Source organism: Camellia sinensis, chromosome 1 (genome assembly GCF_055761805.1).
Source record: "Camellia sinensis isolate YWXY chromosome 1, ASM5576180v1, whole genome shotgun sequence".
In the NCBI taxonomy this organism is placed as follows: domain Eukaryota; kingdom Viridiplantae; phylum Streptophyta; class Magnoliopsida; order Ericales; family Theaceae; genus Camellia; species Camellia sinensis.
Window position 1 is genome coordinate 152,064,213 of NC_138961.1, and position 23,663 is coordinate 152,087,875.

The 23,663-nt window shown below is 33.6% G+C and overlaps 1 protein-coding gene across 1 annotated transcript; it reads right to left on the reverse strand.

Annotated features, from left to right (window-relative positions):
• Window positions 1–1,596: 1,596 nt before the first annotated feature.
• LOC114272862 (transcription repressor KAN1) lies at window positions 1,597–23,035 on the reverse strand. Its single transcript, XM_082887353.1, has 6 exons — window positions 21,505–23,035; window positions 21,268–21,344; window positions 20,789–20,840; window positions 19,908–20,058; window positions 2,049–2,145; window positions 1,597–1,849 (listed from the first exon to the last, which is right to left on the reverse strand). Exons 1-6 carry the CDS (start codon window positions 22,355–22,357, stop codon window positions 1,736–1,738), a joined length of 1,344 nt encoding a protein of 447 aa, XP_082743479.1. The 5' UTR covers window positions 22,358–23,035; the 3' UTR covers window positions 1,597–1,735.
• Between the last annotated feature and the right edge of the window lie 628 nt (window positions 23,036–23,663).

Here is a 23,663-nt window from a genome sequence, read left to right on the forward strand (position 1 = left end):
TTTTATTAAACATTTTCACCAAAAAATATATATATATATATATATATTTGTATCATTTTATTTAATATTCTATACTTGTAACCATGGACATTACGTTGTAAGATTAGAGGATGAGTGAGCTAAAAGGTACAATAATTTCTATTTATTCATCAATATTTACAAATGTATATTCTTGTAACCATGCACATTAGATTATTATATTCATTCTATACAGATGCAGAACTTATAATCTAGAAGCAACTCCAAAACACCTCCATATTTTTTCTCTAAATTTTAATTGAAAGGTGACCGTATTTTAGGAAATTACTTTTTTAGTAAACTACTCCAACTGCACGCCCAATTCTTTCCTTTATTTATTTATTTATTTTTTGAAGTATTATTTTTTTATTCACTTCTAACTTAAGTATAAAATTTCAATTTAATTACAATGGTAAATTAAAAACATATTTTTGATATTGAAAATATTATCATTTTCAACAATCATATATTTTCTAACAATTAATAGTTTTCAATTTTTTTTATTTTTTTATTTTTTTTAAAGAGAAATGACTATTGTAATTTTAATAATATTTTATTAGTTAGGGAGCATAAAAGGTTAGCCACATTTGGCTAACCCAAATGTCATTTCCCAAAAATGGAAAACCCTTTAGGATAGCTGTTGGAGAGCTTTTTCTGGACTAACCTCCTCAAAATAGCTAAAAGTGAGATTGAGGGGCGGTTGGGGTTGCTCTGTATTGTGCCCTTATTAGTTCATTTCAAACTTGCAAAATGTCTCATTACATAGAGAAATAACTATGTTGTCTTTCTTCATGAAGGTGAATTTTTCCTAATTGTCTATTAAATTTGTTATTTTTTCTATTTCTTGAGTTTCTCTCTTTTGTCTTTCTACTTATGTTATAAGACACCTTCAACAACCCGATTGGAGCTTGAATTTGCTCCAAGCGCCTCTTTATTCATGTAATTTACCATGCTTTGTATGTGTTTTCGTCAATAAAATTTTCTTTTTGCCGATCAAAAAAAAAAAAAAAAAAACCAATTTAAATGATAAGATCTAGTGCATAGCCCGTGTTACCAATCAATTTTTTAATAAAAAATAAAAAATAAACCAACACAGAAATGTGAATAATCAAGAGAGAGTTCATGCATTGTGGAGTTAATCACCAAGAAAAGAACAAAAATAAAAAGAAAATGGAAACAAATTTTTCAGTAGTTAGAGTTGGAGTTCATGATGGGATGGAAGCCACTACCATTTTTCAATAGCTACACCAACTTGAACTGACATATATCATACTCACTATCTTGACTCTTAATTGAAGTTAGGAACTACTTTTCTGCCACCAAATTCAGAGAGAGAGAGAGAGAGAGACTTTAAAACTCACATAGCCGTATATGTAAACTACTCTTCCTTCAATTATATTTTTCTCCATCTTGTTTTCCACACGTGTAGTTGCCCTTCTAACTCCGCCATTTTGCCAAGGGCAAAAGGGAAAAAGAAAAGAATGTATTCGCCCAAAAAAAAAAAAAAAAAAAAAAAAAAAAAAAAAAAAAAAAAAAAAAAGAGAATGTCTAATACAAAAGAGACTTAACATGCATGGATGGAAGAACGACGGCTTCTATTTTTTCTTTAAATTCTCATCAGTGCCACTTGATATATCCATGCCTTCTTTCCATACATAGATAATGAACCACTCAAATCCATAGTCATAATGAAAAGAACTATAATGTATTTAACTACTCAGTCATGATCTCTGTCTTGCCAATTTGGTGTTCCTAATGTGAACTCCAAACTCGGGTTCTTTTGATCCGAATCAGAACCTAAATAACTCTTCACGCGAATCAAATCAGCTTCCTGCAATGTTTTAATGATATATAGTTATCTCTCAACTGAAGCCCTTTTCTCATATAAGACTACATGCAAAATATGCGTAGTTGAAAAGAAAACAAAGTTTCCTTAGGAAGGAGCTTATGTTTCTATAAATTTCAGTATGTAAACGTAAAATCCATTCAATATAAACATGCCGAACAGTGTGGTGACTTTAAGTCAATACCTCTATGTTGTGCCCAGATCTTTGTCTTGATGGCAAGGTTAATGGTCTAAGCCCATTGTTGTCGTTGGAGCTAGTTTGCAACCAAGCCTCTCCGTTGCTAAAATTTTAAACAAAAAACCAGTGTTAGTCTTCAATTATACTTTTTTGCATTCAATGTGACAATCATAGTGCAATGATACTTAACTAGATACAATATCTATCCTAAGGTCTCGTGAGCTAATTATGCTTCTATTGTTGTAAAAATTGAATTAAAAACAAAACAAAAAAAAAAACAAAAAGGCTGCATAAATCCATTAAAAGAAGCATAAATAGAAGTGCAGCCAAAACTACCCACTTATTAGATCAGTGTCTAATAAATGGCATATTTTAAAGAGTATATGTGACTGTTAAGAACTTAGGATGTGCATTGTCTTAATTGTCTCACTCATTAAGATAACAATACTTAGAAGAGTCAATACATGAGCTTCTCTATGAAAGAAAGTTTAGTCTATCTGCTTCTCAGTTCAACATGCGTAGAACTAATTTTTTTAGTTCAGCTTTCCCATTAAAGTATGGGTGAATTACCCTAACCTCCCCTAGGGTTTAGAAAAAATACAACAAACTCCATAGTTTTGGCATAATTGCGTTGGCTTCTCCAAGGTTTCAATTCACATAACACAACCTCCTTTTCATCAATAATTTGTTGATCATATCGATGAAAAAATGGTATTGTCATCTCATTTATATTAAAATGTATATTTTTTCTTATTTATCTTTTGGTTTTCACACAAATTACATTAGTTTTCATCTCTTTAACTTTACTAAAAGAGTCATTATAATTATGTCAAAACTATGGGTCTACTTGTATTTTTTCCAAACTTTAAGGAAAGATGATATAATTTTTTTTTTTTTTGTTATTTTGTTTTTTTTTTTTTTTTGTTTTGATAACTAGGTGTCTGATTCAACTTGCACGCACCCTAACTAATCCCACAACCCTGAAGTTAATGATTGAAAAGACCTGTAATGGCCATTTAGGGTGACTCGAACTAGAGGTCTTAAATCTTATTCTCAAATCTTTATCATTTGGCCAACTCGTGGGGGTTAAAGATGTTGTAATTTACCCTAAAAGTATCTATAGCATTTCAATTTTTATTAGTTTAGTCCAATTCTCTAAATAGCAGTATCAGAAGTATCAAGCAAAATACATAAGAAATTAGGTGATGCAGTTATGAATTTTTTAAAATCAAGAGCTGAAAAGGATGGTAGGTTTGTGATACAAACCTTTAGGAATGGAATAATAAAAATAAAAATAAACATTCTTAAAAAAATGGTTATATCTAACAAGAAGATAATGTTCACAAAAAGGAAAAAAATACCAATTGATGTTCATATATTGTCACTTGTGAAGGTACAATCTTATATATAATGTTATGATGATAAATATAATAAATAAATAAAAAAGTAGCTGTTGTGTGAAAAAAACTTCACTTTAGTTGTTTTCTCATACATACAATGGTAGAAAAAACCTAACAATCAAAATGATGTGATAAGTATGAGAGAAAAGTATTAATGGTAATTTACTCATCCAGTACATATTATATATCTTTGTTGTTCCTTTCAATACATTTTGATAGATGCAAACACTAGAGGATGTTGGGGTTGGACACACTTCCTGACATCACAAATGTTGTGTTCAACTCTCATTGAACACAAGAATGTTTCTCCAGTAGTAACTCAGTAGCTTTTGAAAGGTATTTGGCAAGCCTCTTCAGCTTCCAGAATACCATAGAGACTGACCACAGCCAGACACACTGCATAAAAAGCACCAACTAACTAAATAATAGCCAATATGCCAAATCACCACTATAGAACTTTGAGGTCAATCAACATTCTTAAACGACAGAAACATATTAGATGGTATATTTATTGCTAATGAGATTGTAGACAGATGGAAGAAGGCTAGAGGGAGTGGAATTGTGCTTAAACTGGATGTTCAGAAAGCTTATGACACAATCAACTGGGAATTTCTGTTTTCTATGTTATCAAACTTTGGGTTTGGAACTAAGTAGGTGAGTTGGATGAAGGAATGTGTTGCATCTGCTAGAGTTTCTTTGTTGGCTAATGGGTCTCCAATGCCAGAGTTTTGTCCACAGAGGGGTCTTCAACAGAGAGATCCATTACCAGCATTCATGTTCATCATTGTGGCTGAAGCACTCAATATTTTACTAGCTAGAGCTAAAAGTTTGGGTCTGATCAGAGGGGCATCTGTTGGCTCCAGTGGTCTTAGGATCACTCATTTACAATTTGCAGATGACACTATTTTGGTTTGTGAAGCTGATTGGAGGGAAATTATTAATATAAAAAGAATCCTCAGCTGTTTTCAAATCTTGTCAGGCCTAAGAATCAATTTCAACAAAAGTGTGGCTTGTGGGATGAGGATTCCAAATGAGCTAGGCCAAGAGTTTGTGGCAAGGCTAAGTTGTAAATTTCAAAATTTGCCTCTTAAATACTTGGGCTTGCCATTAGGGGCCAGCCCAAGTAGAAATAGAACTTGGCAGCCAATGATTGATAAGTGTAAGCAAAGACTTACTTCTTGGAAGAGAAGATTTCTCTCATTTGCAGGTAGATTGACCTTGATTAAGTCTGTCATTGCTAGCTTACCTATTTTTTATCTTTCACTCTTCCAGATGCCTAAGTCGGTAGCAAAACAGATTGAAAGAATCCAATCTTCCTTCATTTGGGGTGGCTCAGATTTGAGGAGGAAAGTGCATTTGGTAAAATGGGAGGATGTTTTTAAAAGCAAAAGCATAGGAGGACTGGGTGTTAAGAGAATTAGAATTGTGAATGTATGCCTTCTACTGAAGTAGTGGTGAAGGTTTGGTGCAGAAGATAATTCCCTCTGGAAGGATGTAATCTGTAGGAAGTACATGCAGCTAGCTTGGAATTGGTTCCTATCTAATGAGAGGGTTAGCAGGATGTCCAAGATTTGGGGTGATATAGCTAACACCGTGGCTACTAGGGCAGAGCTTCTTCAATTTTTTAAGAGTAATGCTGTTGTTAAGATTGGGGATGGTAGAAGAACTAGATTTTGGACTGACTATTGGTCAGATGGTTTATGCCTCAGAGATAAGTTTCCTAGACTTTACTCTCTTTCAGTTGACAAAGCAAGGTCTGTGTTTATGTTTCATAACTATAGAGATAAGTTTGGAAATTGGATCTTTAATTTTAGGAGACCCCTTTTTGCTTGGGAGGAAGAGGAGATGAGGAGATTGATTGTGCATCTCAGCAGTTCTCCAATGCTCAGGGTAAATGTTGCTGACTGTTTGTGTTGGAGAGCAGGTCCATCTGGTATCTTTAGTGTTTCATCTGTCTATAATTGGTTTGAATTGGGTTTTGGTCCTACCTGCATGATCTCTAGATCTTTGTGGAAGGCTGTTGCACCACCAAGAGCACAATTATTTGGATGGTTGGTTTGGAGGGGTAGAATAATGACAAGTAGTTTATTAAGAAGGATTGGTATCCTAAATGTTAATGTTGATGTCTGCTTTTTTTTCTATAAAGAAGTGGAGGAAACTATTAACCATGTGCTACTTCTATGCCCTTTTGTGTGGCTGATATGGTCATTCTTTGTCAAGTGGTGGGGGTTAAAATGGGTTTTACCAGGAACAGTTCAGAGTTTACTAAGGTGGTGGTCTAGTTGTAGATTGAGGAAAAAGAAAAAGAAGCTATGGAGTGTAATCTCATTTGCAATTTTTTGGTCCATTTGGAAACTAAGGAATGATTGTGTGTTTAATGGGGTGCAGCCTAATTTTGAAGTTCTATGTGATACCATTAAGGTACGAATTGCCTTGTGGGTGAAGTCCTCAGATGCTTCTCGGGCTTATACTATCAATGATCTAGTTCATAATCTGCAACATGTGAGAAGGTGTCTAGGTTGAATCAACAGCAGCTTGCCTTGGTTTAGAATTTGTTTTACCTGTCAGTGTGTATGCTGTTAGTGGTTTAGAATCTGCTTTGATGCTTAGTACTTTGTTGTCAATTAGTTCTGGTGTATAAAGCAGAGGTACTGTTAATTCTGGTTTTGGTTTGATGCTCAGTTCTTTGCTGTTAATTTTGGCTTGACTAGTATTTCTGGTGTCATAATCTGTTAATTTTGGCTATGCTGTTATTTTGCTTTGATGCTTAGTACTTTGTTGCTGCTTTTGCTCTTGGAGTTGGTTTTGGTTATCTGCTAAGTTGGTTGTCTGCTGTTCTGCTGGTCTGCTAAGTGGGTTGTTTGGATCTAAGGCTTTGCTCAACTGTTATGTTGGCTGCAAATCTGGGCTACTATGTTGGCTGCCTGTTGTTCTGCTGGTCTGCTAAGTTGGTTGTTCGGTTTTAAGGCTTTGCTCAGCTGTTATGTTGGTTTCAAATCTGGACTGCTATATTGGTTTAGCTATGTTCTGCCCTTCAACTATGGGCTGCTATGTTGGTTCTAGTTTTGTTTTGGCTGTGATTTTTTTTTTTTTTTTTTTTTTTTTTGTGGCTTTGTTTGTTGGTTTCTCACCAGCTTGGAGCTTGGAGCTTGAGTTCGAGCTCGTTCCATGCTCCTCTTTATTGATGTATTTATCATACTTTGTATATTTTCATCAATAAAGATCCTTTTTTTGCCGATAAAAAAAAAAGATTATCTGAAGCCTAACTGGATCATATTTGTTAACTTCAACCTTTCAAAACCTGCCACATGTTTGGGCATAACAAAACACCCCTATTACTTTCTTCCAATATGAAATGATTTAATTAAATTAAATTTGTGAATTCTACATGACTTTGATGAAATGGTCTCACTCATTGACTCAAATGCACAAGTTATTTTGAAATTTTAACATAATATCTTATTATGGTAGACAACATAAAATCTGTGATTTGTTTTGCTGTTGTGAAGCTTTTTGCACTGGTTTGCTATGCGGGTGAAGTAGTGGAGGTGTCATGGTCTAAGATGGAGTTGTGATCTGTTTTGTTGTGATCTGCTATGATCTGTTTTGCATTGGTCTACTATGATTGTGCTGCTATGAAGCAGGGGAGGTGTCATGGTCTTTGTTGCTTTTGGTTTTGTTTTGTTTGGTTTGTTTAGCTATTATCTTGGGTGTGGTTAGTTCTATGTCTGTGGTTGGTTTCTCACCAACTCTTGATGGTGTGCTAGCATATGATTGGACAAACTTATCAGTGCCAACCTAGTTGGGATTGGTTTGTTTCGTTATGATGCTTTTTCACTCTTCCCCCCCTCTCCTTTATTGATGTATTATTCTCTTAGTTCATCAATAAAGTTTTCTTCTTTTTGCTGATCCAAAAAAATAAAAATAAAAAATCTTATTGTGGTAATTGATATAATGCAATTAACAATCCCTTATCAGTAATAGATGGTAGGTATGAGCAATTAGTTGTTGAGATGTTAACGGAAGAAAATTTAAAAAATGAAAAATGTTTTGTAAAAATCATCACCAACTTAAAGAGATTTTGAAATCATGTATTATTTTTTGAATGAAAGAGACCTATCGTACAATAGTCCTTAAATACAAAACATTTATGTATCTCTAGTCTAACTGACTCACTCATCTAACCAACTAATCTAATTTAGTTACACACAGACAAACAGACACACACACACACACACACACACTCTCTCTCTCTCTCTCTCTCTCTTTCTCTCTCTCTCTCTCTCTTTCTTTGTGTGTGCGTGTGTGTAACTAATACACAATAAATTCAGTTGCTCTTCACCCTAATGTGTTTCGCAATTGATGTCGTGAGGAATCATGCCTTGGTTTATCTTGATTGATAATCTCTCCATGCCCTCACAAACGAATGGATGAGGAACGAACCATAAGCTTATCTTGAAGGCAAGTTAATCGAGCAACAAAGAGTCTTGGTGAACATGTTAGCCAATTGATCAAAAGAAGAAATATGCTTGACAAAAACCTTCTTAGTAGCAACTTGCTTGCGAATATAATGATAGCCAATAGCTATATGTTTAGAGCGAGCATAAAACACTAGATTGGAAGAAAAAGAGATAGTAAAGAACTTGTCACACACAAGGTACGAGTGGAGGTAGGGAGATGAAGCTTAAATAAAAGTATTTGAAGTGAACTCAATTTAGATGTTGCTTGGAAAAGGGCCTTGTATTCGCCTTTGTGAAGGATCTAGAAACAGCGTGATGCCTCTTGGTAGCCTAAGACACAAGATTAGATTCAAGAAAAACACAATACTCAGTTATAGATTTTCGATCAAGAGTACTCTTAACCCTACCTAAGTTAGAAAAGGCATGCAAATCCAGAGAACTAGAAGTAAACATGAGGCCATGTTGCATTATACCCTAAAGATAACGCAATAGACACTTGACTACATTGAAATGAGCCATAGTAGTAGCATGCATAAACTGGTACGCATGATTAACCGTAAAATGGAGATCAAGTCTAGTGATGGTAAGATATTAAAGAGCCTCAATTATGCTATGATAAAGAAAAGGCTAAGAAAATGGAACCAATGAATCAGCAGGAAGAAAATGATAAGGTTACTAAAGTGATTAAGAGTGAGGGCACATCATAAGGCATACTCTGCCACACTAGGATAACTTAGCATGTAACTAGATATTGTTATAGAGTTAGATATATACAATTAGAGTGTTAGATATACAGTTAGATAATTAGGGCTTATTCACTGATGTATATATATACACCTGACGCATTGTTCTCAGTATCAATGAATATATTTCTCTATTCTTGACAATTTATCATGGTATCAGAGCTCAAACTCCAACGAGCATTCTCTCATCAAATTAATCTTTAAGAACTTCAATCTTCATCAAATAGTTTTAATGAAGTCTTCTTCATCTTCAGCTGTTCCTCCAAATCTTACAATGTTAATCTCTAATCTGAGCTCACTTGTGACTGTCAAATTGGATAACACAAACTTTCTTATCTGGAAACATCAAATGCAAAATATGCAAAACATCAATGTCCTCCAGTAATGATTCAGAATTCTTCTGGATCAGAAATTTCAAATCCAAAATCCATACAATGGTGACTGATAATGCACATCTTCTAAGTTGTATCACTACTACTCTGTCTCTAGCAATCTTCACAACTGTGAATCATCTTCAAATGAGCTCTGAAGTTTGGATATCTCTTAATAAGCGATTTACCTCATTATCTAGGTCGCACATTCATCAGCTCAAAAACAAATTGAATTCAATATCAAAAGGTTCTGATTCAATGGAGGCTTATCTTACTCACATCAAAAATCTTGTGGATCAATTGAGCATGGCTTTATCTTCCGTTGATGATGAGGATGTGGTCCTTATTACACTAAATGGTTTACCTGTAGAATATGATACACTCAAGACGACGATGCAAGCCTGATCCGAGAGTATTTCTATGAAAGAATTGCCATCAATTCTCTGTTCCAAAGAATCCACATTGAAGACAAACTCAAAAACACATCAGATCTTACAATTGCCTATTCAGCAGTCAAAGAATCAACTTCTTCCTAAGGATTCAATTTATATCATCATCCTGGTTGTGGTTCCTATCGAGGAGATTCTAGAGCTTTTCGTGGAAATCGATCTACAAATAGATTTATGGTTCTTGTGGACGATCTCATAATTGAAATTCCAGCTATGGCACAATTTGTCAAATTTGTGGCAAATCAAATCATTCTGCATTTGATTGTTGGTATCGTCTCGATCCTCAATATCAGCCACAACAACATTCTTCTCCAACTTCATCACATTCTACCGATGTGCCTCATCAATATAAAGCTTTTGTTGCTTCCATGATGGATGACACTGCATCTTCATCATTTACTCCTTAGTTTTTGGACTCTACAGCCATTGATCATGTTACTCATGATCTTCATCAACTGAACTCCTATCAGCCCTATTCTGGCTCTGATCATGTCACAATTGGTAATATCACTTCTCTTCCTATTCATCATATTAGCAAATGGATATTACCAACTCCACATCATTCTTTTCGTTTAGATAAAGTTCTTCATGTTCCTTCAATATCATCTAATCTGCTCTCTGTGCAACAATTAGCCAAAGATAACAATTGTATTATAAGTTTTGATCACAATTCATTTTCCATTCAGGACAAACACTCTAAAGCCATTCTTCATAAAGGATTTTATCACAATGGACTCTACTACTTTAATGAGGCTTCATCCACAACTTTTTCTTATGCTTTGCACAATACTACATCATTTGCTACATCTTCATCTCTATCATCATCATCATCTACTGTTCTATAGCACAGAATATTAGGTCATCCATCTTTTTCAAAATTTTAACTTCTTAAAAACCAATTGTCATTAAGATGTAGCTTGTAATAAAGATGTTTGGTCTTGTGTTGATTGTTCTCTTGCCAAATGTCATAGACTTCCTTTTAAACTCTCTAACTCTACTGTTAATAATCGTTTAGCTCTTATACATAGTGATGTTTGGGGTCCATTTACCTCTTCCCCTACTGGATACAAATATTATGTTTTTTTTGTTGATGATTTCAATAGATGTGCATGGCTTTACCCACTTAATTATAAAAGTGAGGTTTATTCCAAATTTTTGGTGTTCAAAATTTTTGTTGAAAAACAATTTGGTTTTCCTTTTCATGTCCTCAGGACTAGTGGTGGTGGTGAATTTGTTAATCATCCAATGCAAGTATATTTTCAAAATAATGGGATACATCATCAATTTTCTTACCCCCATACCCTATCCTAGAATGGGGTTGCTAAGAGAAAACACTTGAATATCACAGAGACTACCATTTCTCTCTTACTTCACTCTTCTTTGCCCATTACCTACTGGTTTGATATTGTGGCTATAATCACCTATCTCATCAATAGACTTCCTAGTGCCTCTCTTTCCAACTCTTCTCCTTTTGAAGTCCTCTTTCACACTAAATCTGATTACACACTTCTCAAAGTTTTTGGGTGTTTATGTTTCACCTGGTTAAAGACATACTCTTCTCACAAATTAGCCCCCAAATTTGCCCCATGTGTCTTTCTCGATTAGCATCCCTCTGTAAAGGGTTATAAATGCCTTACTCCTTCCACAAGCAAGGTTCATCTTTCAAGGCATGTCAGACTTCATGAGGATTCCTTTCATTTTTCACAAATTTCCTCTACTCTGTCTCCCTCTTTACAACACTTACAATCTTTCTTTTGGTCCTCTCCATCAGTCCCCATTACTGCACCCAACTCCTCTTCTCCTGCTCTTGTCTGCAGGTCTGCTGCATATACATCCACATCAGCTTCTTATTCTCCATCTATACATGCTCCATCACACCAATCCATCTCTTCTCTTCAGCATCCCTCACCCATTCCCATTAATTCCATCTCAGTAGTTCTTCTTATTCCACATTCTCATCCACCATCATTTCCTTATACTAATATTCATCCAATGTAAACCAGGTCTAAAACTTATGCTTCTTGTCTTACTGCTACAACTAGTATTGATGATTCTACTGAACCACTTTCTTACAAACAAGCTCTTATTTCTCCTGTTTGGTTTCAAGCAATGATGGATGAGTACTCTACTCTTCAACAACATGGCACTTGGCCCTTGTTTCTGCTCCCTCATTTTAAGCAATCCATTAATTGCAAATGGGTTTTTAAACTCAAAAGAAACTCTGATGGCTCTATTGCTAGACATAAAACTAGGCTTGTGGCTAAGGGATTTCTCCAACAACATGACGTTGATTGTCATGATACTTTTAGCCCTATGGCTAAGCAACCCATAATTCAAATTTTATTATGCTTGGCTCTTCATCATCATTGGCCACTTAAGCAGTTGGCTAATAGTAATGCCTTTCTCCATGGTCAACTCAAAGAAGGGGTGTATATGGACCGACCCTCAAGTTTTTTTGATCCCTCCAATTCTATTTTAGTTTGTAAACTTCAGAAGGGTCTCTATGGTCTCAAATAAGCCCCTGAGGCTTGGTTTTCCACTTTTTCTACCTATCTTCTCCAACAAGGATTTATACAAAGCAAGTGTGACTCCTCTCTTTTTGTTCATCAAACACCTACTTCCCTTACTTACCTTTTTATTTATGTTGATGACATCCTCCTCACTGGGACAAATGTTTCTTATATTCAGTCTCTCTTAACTCATATGCATCAAGTGTTTGCTATGAAAGAACTTGGAGACATTGCTTATTTCTTGGGTATCTCAGTTCAATCTCATGCTAATGGGTATTTTCTTTCTCAACACAGAGAGGCCATTGACATTCTTGTGAAAGATGGCATGGTTCAGTGTAAAAGCTATCCTACGCCTGTTTCTTCCAAAATTCATATCACCGTTGCAGATACTCTTCCTTGTTCTAATCATTTTCTTTACATAAGTCTAGTTGGAGCTCTTAAATATCTCATTATTACTTGGTCTGAGCTTTCTTATGCTATTAATCAAGCTTGTCAACATATGCACTCTCCAACTGTGGGATATTTTTCAGCCTTAAAGTGAATCCTCCACTATGTGAAAGGCACTCTTTCCCATGGTCTTTAGTTTCATCCTAGCCATTTTTAGTTATTGGCTTATAATGATCCAATTGGGCAGGCAATGTCACAGATAAACAGTCTACTTCAGGATATTGTGTTTACCTGGGCCACAATCTGATTTCATGGTCTTCTAAGAAACAAACCACAGTTTCTCGCTCCTCTACAGAAGCTGAGTATCGCTCATTGGCACATACTGCGGTTGAATTGACTTGGTTGTAAATGCTTCTCCAAGAGTTTCATATTGCTCAGCCTTCCCTACCTGTGTTGTGGTGCGATAATCTCTTCTCTTTATCCTTGGCTGCCAATCTAGTCTTCCATAGCTACTCAAAACATATCGAAGTGGACTGTCATTTTGTACGAGAGAAGGTTGCTGCTAATAAACTTGTGCTCAAATTTGTTCCCACTTCTAACTAATTGGTAGATATTTTCACTAAGTCCCTTTCTCCTGCCCTATTTTCGTATCTCACACACAAGCTAATAGTTAATACCTCACCCCTTAGCTTGTAACTAGATATTGTTATAGAGTTAGATATATGCAGTTAGAGTGTTACATATACAATTAGATAGTTAAGGCTTATTCACTAATGTATATATATACACCTGATGTATTGTTCTCAGTATCAGTGAAGATATTTCTCTATTCTTGATAATTAATCAGAAAATACTTATTGGTCATGGGTGAAGAATAAGAGCTGCAATTAGTCATTGCAGTCTTAGCAAGAATCTTATAAGCATATTTATGCTGAGACAAAAACAAACAAGTAGCAATTTTATAGATTGATGTACCAAGGAAATAAGATATAACCCCTAGCTCTTTCATATCGAATACAAAATGCATATTGTGCATAAGAGAATAAATTTGGGTAGAATCATTTCTAGTAATCAAAATGTCATTAACATATATGGACAAACAAAAGAGTCATAGAGGAAAAAGTATGATGAACAAACAATGAAGAATCATAGTGACTATTCTTCAAACTAGATGAGAAAAGAAAAGATGAAAAAAAATGAAGTACCATGCCCAAGGTGCTTGTTTGAGACCATAAAGGGCCTTATGCAATTTACAAACATGAGAAGAATGAGCCAACAAATCCTTCTGTCTGGACCATGTAAATATGTTCTTCAATGACCCAATAAAGGAAGGTATATCTAATTGTTTAATAGGCCAGTTGCAATGAAGAGCAACACTTAAGAGCACTTGAATAGTGGGCTAGAGGACTGAAAGTTTCATGATAGTCAATACCTCCTCTTGGAGATAATTTGGCAACAAGACAAGTTTTGTGAGTAGCAATAGAGCCATTAGAGTTTTTTTATAGGAAAAAAAAATACATTTCCAACCAATAGCTCGCAAGGTGGAGGGGAATAGAACAAGAGTCCAAGTACCCTATTTTTGTACGGCTTGATATTCTTTTATCATGGAAGCAAACCAAGCAGGTATTTTGGCAGCCTCATGAAAAAATTGAGGTTCAACAAGAGTAGCATCAAGAGAGGAAGAAATAGAGATTATAGCAATGAGTAATACTATAAATCCACTCTTATCAACCTAGAAATTACTAATAAATTAATCTTCACTACACCACATATAGACCCCACATTACACAAATTAAACTTCACACAATCACCCTCTCAGAATTTTCTGAGTGGATAAGGGTAAGTTTCTAGACTTTTCCTCGCAGCAATATGATCATGAAGAGATTTTGAAGTATTGTTTCTTGAATCAAAGAGATTCTCTATTATAAACTATTCTATGTGGGATGGTGAGAGAAAAAAAAAAATAGAAGTATTAACATTATGTTTGATTTGGAGTTTTTAAAAATAATTTTTTGAATTTTCAATTCATATTTTTATATTTTAGTATTTTTTTAAAATATTTTAATCAATTTTTATTAGTTTTTAGATCCATTTAATCTTGATATACTTAAAGGATGTGTTTGTTTGGACAGACTGGATAAGGGGGATTAGAATCCACCAGATTGTTAGTTTTGGGATACACTGTCTGTGGACTATTTGGTTGAATTAGATTTGTATTCCATATTTGTTTAGTCATGAGATTAGATGTCAGGAAATGATTATTTGGTTGGATAAGATATGAATTTTATGTTTGTTTGGGATATTATGAAGAAGAATAAATGTTCAAATGAATATTGTATCCTTTTTAATTATTTTTAACTAGATTAAATAAAATTTCAATTTATTTTATTTTTTACACAATTAAATTAATTAAATATCAATAAAAATATATGTTATTTATTAATTAAAATTTTAAATAAATTTATTTTAAAAAATAATAATAATTAAATAATGAAATTAAATAAAACATCTATTAAAACTTAAATAATGAAATTAAATAAAATATAAAAAAATTAAAATAAAATATCTATGAAAAATTATTTAAAAAAATTAAATAAATAAAAAATCAATAAAAATTAAATAAAATTATTTTATTTTTAAATTGAGACATTTAAATTTTATTGAATTTTACTAAATATAATACATAATTAAATACAAGAGGTCAAAATGGTCATTTCACCACCTCATCCCCATATCCCCCCTTATCCCTCCATTTGTGTCTTCCCATGGGACACAATAGTCTAATGGATTTGGGACTAATAGTCCAGTGTAAAAAAATTTGAACTAAACAACGAATTATTAGTTCGGATAGACTAATAGTTCAATCCCACCCCTCAATCCCTCAAAACAAACGCCACCAAAAAGTATAAATTTGTACAAAAGTTTTTTAAAAATTCATTATTTTTTGTATTTGGTGAATCTTTTAAATATTTTATTTTACAAATAATATACTTAATAGGTCTATCTAGGATATTAGGTGTATCTAAAAAAGCAAGAATTTGCATAAAATATTAAAAAAAATTATATACAAAATAAAATAAAAATAAAAAACTTAATTTTCAGAAAAAACAGGAATAACTAAACAAGGTGAATAATGTCTTAGTTATTAATTGTTTCAAACTTGAATAATGTCATTGGCAGGTCTATAATGTCAGATTACACCTCTAGTGTACATATATATATATATATTGGGTATGGCTTCCGTCTAGTCCGGGATCAGACTGGATCGTGTTGTTAGGTTCGTGGGGGCTCACCACGGGTCCAGTTTTGATAATCTGAACCGTTCAATATGTACAACTCGTCGAGTACTATATATTTGTAAAAAATCACGTTGATCGGATATCGATAGCTATATGATCAAATCAGTTTCGTATTAAAAAAATTGGACGGTGAACAAATTAACGGTTGACAAAAAACTGTTTTGATCACATAGCTATCGATATCCGATCAACGTAATTTTTTACGGGAATATAGTACTCGATGATTTCTACATATTGACGGTTCAGATTATCAAAACGGGACCCGTGGTAGGCCCCCACGGGCCCAACAGCACGGTCCAGTCCAATTCCGAGCTGGACAGAAGCCATACCCTATATATATAGACATATATCATTAATATTGCGATTCTGGTTTAAGACTCGACCCATTTGATATTTTGAATTCGAATTTCTTGGTTTTGTACTGTTGTTCTTGTCTTATTCCTCTTTTCCCTACTTGAGTTTGCCTATCGGGATGTGTTGGTCGTATTTGGAACAGGCCTGCAAAACTCTCACGCTTGAGCAGTCTTTGTGAACTCTCAGTACTTTTACAGGCCTGTAAAACTACTGGAAGAGTGTATTTTACGCTGGAACGGTGTTTCTTATGCTCGAGTGGTTGTACGCTCGAGCGGCCATTCTTTCGCTCGAGCGATGGTCTTCTATCTGTAAAACTACTAAGAGTGTATATTCTACGCTCGAGCTTCACTTCTTGAGCTCGAGCGGTGCAACTTATTATGTCTGGACGCTCGATTGTCACTTCTTGCGCTTAAGCGGACTGTGCGTATATCAGTTCGTAAAAGTCACTTTTTATATCACTTTTTCATATATTTCTCTCTCTAAACATTTGAAAACCCTAAATCTGGAGTTCTTCTCTATAGAACTTACTCTCTCTCGCTCTCTCTCTCTACAAATACACCAAGATCTATCAATTTCTTCACCATGTTCCCTTTGTTAAAAAGGTATAGCTCACCTAGAACTTTGTTGTCATCCGAATAAAGTTGGTTTCGGCGTTGTGAAAGTGTCATCACTCTCTCCTTGGTCTTCTACCTTTGAAGTAGGGATTTTTTACTCCTTCATGATTTTTAACGTAGCTATTTGCTTTTCATAAACAATCTTGTGGTTTTGGAGGATTTCGAAAAAATCTAGAGTTTTGGTTTAAAATCAAAAGAGGAGTTTTCAAATAGATGTATGGAAAATGGTTGTGGGAGGGGAAATGAGGTTGAGTGGTGATAAAATTATTGATTTTGATACTTGGATTGAATTTTGAAAGAAAAATGAGTTTTGCTCTAAATGTTTCAAATATTTATTTAGCATAAATAAATGGAATTAATGTTGAAAATGTGAAATTGGATGGATGTTAAGATGGATGGTGGGGTTGGATATGTATTATCACTCACCTTAAAATTTGAAAAGTTTATCTGTATTGGAGATTGTATATCTGATTAGAAATATTTATTTTGAGCTATCAGTGGAAAATAAGTATGATTGTTATAGAAATTATATACAGATTAGGGGAATTAAAACTAATTTCTCATCCATATGCATTGAACATTGTTACTTATTTAATACATTGCATATGTATATGAATTTGAGAAAAATAAGTGAATGTTGAAAAGGGATGTGTATCACCAAATTAAGTTGGTCTGTGTGTCCAATGTGAAAATCCTGAAAAATGCGCGTATACATGGGTGTCGATTCCCGCAGACGAAATATTCGTAAAATGATAATAGTAGAGCTTGTATAGACTACGTTTACATGGTTGCTGTTTGACGGTTTTCCGTGGATGAAATATCTATGAAATGTTGTACCAATTTGAAAATTCCCCCTTGTTTTCTACTGTAAAGAACATGATTTGAGTATTGCATATGTATTTCACCCTTATATCTTTCTTTGTTAAATTTCGTATATTGTGTTCGATTATTTCTACTCGGCGTTGACTCACCTTATATGGGAAAACTATTTTCAGGTGTTGGTGATATGCCTCCACCAATGAATTAGGTTGGGAGGACTGTAGAGCTGAAGACTCAGTTTTATTATTTTGTATTTAATTTTTTTACAAGTCTAAGGTCTTATTTATATTGAGCTTAAGACTTACTTTTGATGTATCCAAGCATTGTCTTGGAAAATTTTAGCCTTCAGGGCATTTCCATTATCTGTTTAACTTTTATTTCATATTTTGTTGTTGACACATGCTAGAAATTCAGGGTTAGAACTCATGAATTATATTCGCATGTGTCACCTTTCTTGTACAACTGTGTCTTATGTAATGAAAGGATATTTTATTCTGATTTATATTGTCATTTAATTATCGTTATAGATGGTTTGTTGTATTTATTTCAGGACGTTACAATTTTTAATTATTTATACATTATGATGTTAATTTTTATGATATTTTTATTTCAAATCAAAACCAATACTGCTGAATATGATTTTTTAGATGTCAATATCTTATCATTTTTTATATAAAAAATAACACCTAATTAGTACACATTAATAATATGATCAACGATGAAATGATCACATCATTTTATATATATATATATATATAAAATTTACATACAAATTTTGTTTATAATTATTTTCTTTAGATAAATAGGGATAAAAAGCTAAGACAAATTACATCAGTGGTTTTATATTTTGGTCATTTTATTTCATATAATTTTAATTGGTTTGATGTTAATCCTAAATTTATAATTTTATATTTGTTTCAATTGACTACTCCTACTAGCATTTTTAATGGAAAATATGCATGTAGAAAGCATATTTCATGCTTTTAGAGAAATTTTTTTTTTTAATAAGTTTGCACAATTTAATAAGTTAATCTCAACTAATTTAATAATAATTTTTTTATCAAAAATTATAAATAATAATATTAATTAAACTAAATTGATACAAAATATAAAATTTAAATTTAAAACCAAGCATGTAAAAGCCGAAAATCATACAAGACATCTAAAAAGTTAAAGATAGGAAAAAGAGAGAGCACTTAAGACTAGGCAGTCCTCTTTTGGTCACACACGCAGTCTCCTCGTGATGAGAATAAGAGCCAACCTTTAGTAATTAAAAATAGCAATTAGATATAATCTCTAAAGATAAAGCAAAAAGTGTAGCAGGTGTTGCTTTCCCATATGATATCCTAATTGATTGGTGTTTGTATATATATATATATGTATTTAAAATCCCATTCCCGTTAAAGCAAAGCAACATATCTAAGAAGCTCATCAGAAAATCTTCCAAAAGCAAAAAAAATATTTGAAAAAATAAAAGGAAGAAGAAACAAACAGAACAGAACAAAAGCAAAAGCTGCCACAAGAACCCTTTTATTCCTAAAAAATGGTGGACGTGAGTTTGCATTTGGGCACCAAACCATGCAAAAGGAAAAGGAAACCATTGTATTATCATTAATGATTACGTTGGCATTTCACTCTGTTGCAACACATGACTCACAGATTCAACTCGACTAGTTCATTTTGTCAAAATTTGGCTTATAAATTTCCACTGTTATTTATTATTACGTATTAGGTTTTTAAATGATCAATATCATTATTTACTACTATAACAGTTAATATTATTAAATATTTTACATTAACCATATCTGTTATTTACGCCTCGTTTGGGAACCAACCCATTTAGTTAAAAAGTCAAAAAATTATTAAAAAAGTCAAAAAGCCAACAACTCATACCAAAAAGTCAAAAATTCTCTTTTCTCTCTATTTTTTGCACATCTTTTCGTAAAAAGTCAAAAAGTCATCCCAAACATACTAGTTTTTTTTAGCTCATATTTTAGTTAAATAGATAAAAAATTACTAAATTAATCTGTTCAGAAACGAGGCCTTATAGTCATGACTAAAAATTCATCATTTGAAGTCTATATTTGAGTGTAACTCATGAAGTCTATATTTGATTGGCGTGATAAGTCATCTTATTATCCTGCTAATGTTCTATTATTTTTCAAAAAAAGAAAAAAAGAAAGGTACAAATTTTGTTAAAAAGGTTAGTTTGGTTTTTAAGTTGGATTAAAAAATCACAAAAAGATTAAAAAAAAAAAAATCCATTTCAAAGCTAAAAAGTCAAAAAAGTCAAAAAGTCAAAAAAGTCAAACAAAAATACCAAACAACCAAAAAAGTCTCAGGTTAAAAAATTCAAAAAAAAAAAAAACTAAAAAACCAACTAAAAAAATTACAAATTAAAATTCTCATTTTTTTAGATAGCAAAAGAGAGAGGGAGAGAGATGAGTGGAGTGGTGTACCTTGAAGAACTAGTCCGGAGAGTAGAAGGAAAGTCTGTTTCTTGTGGGAAAGAGCCGTCAGAAAGACCGCTTCTTTGGTCAATGAACTGACTTCGGTCACTTGCATTGCCCATTGTAGACATTTCTTCTTCACCAGACCCATCCGATTGCCCTTCAAGAAAAAGTAATGATAAACAAATAAAATAAAATAAAAAAATTGTGCATAAAATTTAAATATAATGATGTATTAAATTAATATTCATTCATTTCAAATTAAAAAATTTATAAAAATTACTTATTATTTTAAAAATATCATCAACACATCATACTTATGGAATTCTTTTTTACAAAAATTATGTTTTGCAAATCACATCCCTTCAAAAATAATCACTAAATTGTCCAACACATGGCTTGACATTTAGCAATGCAGTGCATATGTAAATAATGTTAAAAAATACACTCTCCCTAATTTGTGTGATTCACTCCAGAACAAGACTAAATTTACGATTATTGCAGTTTTTACTATAATCAAAAAAGGATTACAAGAAACACCCCATCATTGATTATGAGCATAGAAACTGAACCCCTTTCCCTTAGGATTAAGACGCCTCCAAACCCCCCATTGGACCCGGACAACAAATAGATATATATGTATCATGTCATGTCATGTGTATACATACTATAATTAATCATGCATGCATTTCTGCATCTATCCAAGGACACTGTGTCTCTGTTATACTTATACACAGTGTATTCAATAAAATGGAGTACGAACTGCACAACTGGGAAGAGAGGGCTTTTCCAAGTGGGTATTTTATATATATGTGTGTGCGCGCGCAATTGAATTGAGAAAAAAAGATAAATAAATAAAAATCTGAAAGCTAAGCAAACGAGCGAATTACCTGAGGAAGCTGCAGGCTTGTCAGTAGTAGTGGTTTTAATAGTTCGATACATCTGCGAAGTCATCACGAAGCGTTTCAAAATAAATTTGAATGGAATGAGAATTATAAAATAATAATGATAAAAGAAAAAGGAAATATTATTGTTAATTACAACCCATCTCAGATCTCTCTCTCTCTCTCTCTCTCTCTCTCGTTCTGTGGGCTTCTGAGTCTTGCCTCGGTTTCTTCATTAATCACGAGGTTGTTGTTTGATAAGGTAGTAATGATCTGTATTATTATTGGAAAATGATGACTTACTTTTGTCTGATATCATTCTACTTTTCTCTCTCTCTCTCTCTCTCACAGAAGATCAGTCTTCTTCTTCTTTAACTCATTCATTCACTGCACTCATCGACTACTGTGCCGCAAGACAGCAAACAGAGGGGAGAGAGAGAGAGAGATGTGAAAGTGATTGAGTTTTTGTTTCCTTTTTGTTGTACCTGTAAATGGCTCTTGACATGAGCTAGTGTGAGATCTTTGACATCCATGAGCTCAAGAACTGACTTTGGAGTAGCCCCTAATTTGAAAACCATCCAAAAGTAAGATCTAAACTTACCCCCTAAAAATACCCAAAGCACAAACACTTGCACCAAACATTAGAAAACAAAAAGGGTGAAATTTGGAAAGAAAGAAAGAAGAAAAGGATAAATTAGGGAAAGAGGAACGAATCTGTATACTTTCATGGCCGCCAAGAAGCTCCACCGCATGTACAAATCGGGCATGAAGAGTGCTCGTCCAACGCATCCTCGGCGCCCTCATGCTCCTCTTGGTTGGGAGCTTGGGAATGAACCTTGTCGATCTCATCATCTCATGAGCAGAAGCCCCAACTCCGCATCCATTTCCACACTGATTATGGTGTCGATGATGCTGCAGTGGGTACGACGACGACAACCCATTAATCCTCATGGCACCGGTTATCCGGTGAGGCGACAAAGACGTGTTAGGCCTCGAGTTCAAGATGGACATGGTGGGATCCAAACTATTGACCAAGTAAGGTGAAGACATTGGATACAAGGACATTTTGGGATCTCTAGCATTGTCCGATGGCAAGAAGGGGAATTTACGGTTGTGATACACAGGAATACCCTTGATCGGCTCCAAGCCATCCGATGATACATTGAGCAAAGAAACACCATGGTTTATGTGATTTAACTGGGTACTAGTACCAGCACTAGCACTACTAGGGTATTGGTGGATATAGTGGCTTTGATGATGATGATGATAAGGGGTTTGTGGTTGTACTTGGGCTCCACCAGTGAAATTTCTAGGGCATGGACCACCGTCTTTGAGGGTATTTGCCGGGTGGGCTAGAGAGAGCTCCGTGCAAGCTTGGTAGGTGTCGGTTCTGAAAGAGCTGGCGGTGTTGGACTTGAGGGTTTCGTGGCGGATCGAGAGGTTGAACTTTGTTGTGTCTAATTCTTCAATACTGCAAATTGATGTAGTGCTGTTGGGGGGACTAAGGTGGAGAGAGAGATCAGGAACTTGATGTGGGTTTGAAGAGGGTTCAATAAAAATCCCTTCCAAGGGCATTTTTATTGGATTCTGTTAACAAATGGTGTGGCTTTTCTCTGATCTTAATTGACTCCAACATATAAAATAAAAATAAATAATTTTAAAAAGAAGGTAAAAGAAAGAAAAAGAAAAAAAAGAAAAGACTACAACAACTATGTTTGTAAGTGGTTCTTGAGCTTTTCGATTTCTTTGGAGATTTGTGAGACAGAAAACATGGCTTCTCAAGTATAGAAAGTTACGAAAGAAACAGCTTGGTTGGTATGCAATGCTTTAAAGACTAAAGCGGAAAGAAAACTTAAAGAAGGATGAAGATAGAGAAAGAAGACTCCCCTATATCTTCTTCAAAGACACATGCTATAGAGAGGGAGAGAGAGAGAGATGGAATGGGCAAAAATTCAAGAAAGAAAAGAGGAATTCCAGAAAGGTTGAAGGATTTGGGATTGGTTTATGTTACACCCTGGAGGGAGAGTATATCACGGAAAATGACATACACTAGGAGCAAGGTCTTTTCCCATTCCAGTCCAAACACGCAAATCACAAAACAAAAACAAAAACATAATAAAAAAAAAAAAAAGCAAAAACAAAAATACAAATGAAAAGAAAAAGAGTAGAGTAGATTTGGTCCCTTTGGATTTCCTTCCCCGCAGACGACGGGATACAAATTATTAAGAGAGAGATCCCTTACCCACTCTCCTCTCTCTCTCTCTCTCTCTCTCTCTCTCTCACATATATGACACTTTTTGTTTTATTCTTTCTAGAAATAACAGAAAACTTTAATTTAAAGATAAATTATGAGTAATGCTAAGTATCATGAAACATATCATGAAAATGTTCATGAAAGATTCTCTACTGTTAGATTATACATAAAAAAAACACCATAAACTAATGAAAGGATAAAAACTCTTCCTGAAACATTTCATAATATTTTTTTTTTATGATTCCTAATATTATTCATAATTACATCCCTTCTGATAAAAAATAAAAAATAAAAAATCATACTAACACCTCTGAGATTTAGTCTAATTACATCACATTTCTTAATATTTTGAAAATTACATTTTCACCTCTATGATAGTTAATAGTCTCATTTCACGAATACTCCTTATATGAAAGACAACAACTCTCATTAGAAAAATATAAGAAATTATATTGAAAAAAAAAAAATAGTAAAGCAAAGAAAAGCGAAAAAAAAAAAAAAAAAAAAGTAGTAAAGCAAAGTAAAAAAAGAGAGAGCACATGAGTTCAATGTTTTCATTCCGTTTAAATAATTACAATGGCATGAAAGTTAGTATAATTTTATAAACGTCAAAGAGTGATATGTATT

Excerpts from the sequence above, each read along its gene's own strand:
- LOC114272862 (XM_082887353.1), bottom strand. The coding sequence starts at position 22,357 with ATGCCCTTGGAAGGGATTTTTATTGAACCCTCTTCAAACCCACATCAA. Across the intron at positions 21,345-21,504 it reads GCTTCTTGGCGGCCATGAAA|GGGCTACTCCAAAGTCAGTT; the intron begins GTATACAGATTC and ends TTTTCAAATTAG. Across the intron at positions 20,841-21,267 it reads ATGTCAAGAGCCATTTACAG|ATGTATCGAACTATTAAAAC; the intron begins GTACAACAAAAA and ends ATGACTTCGCAG.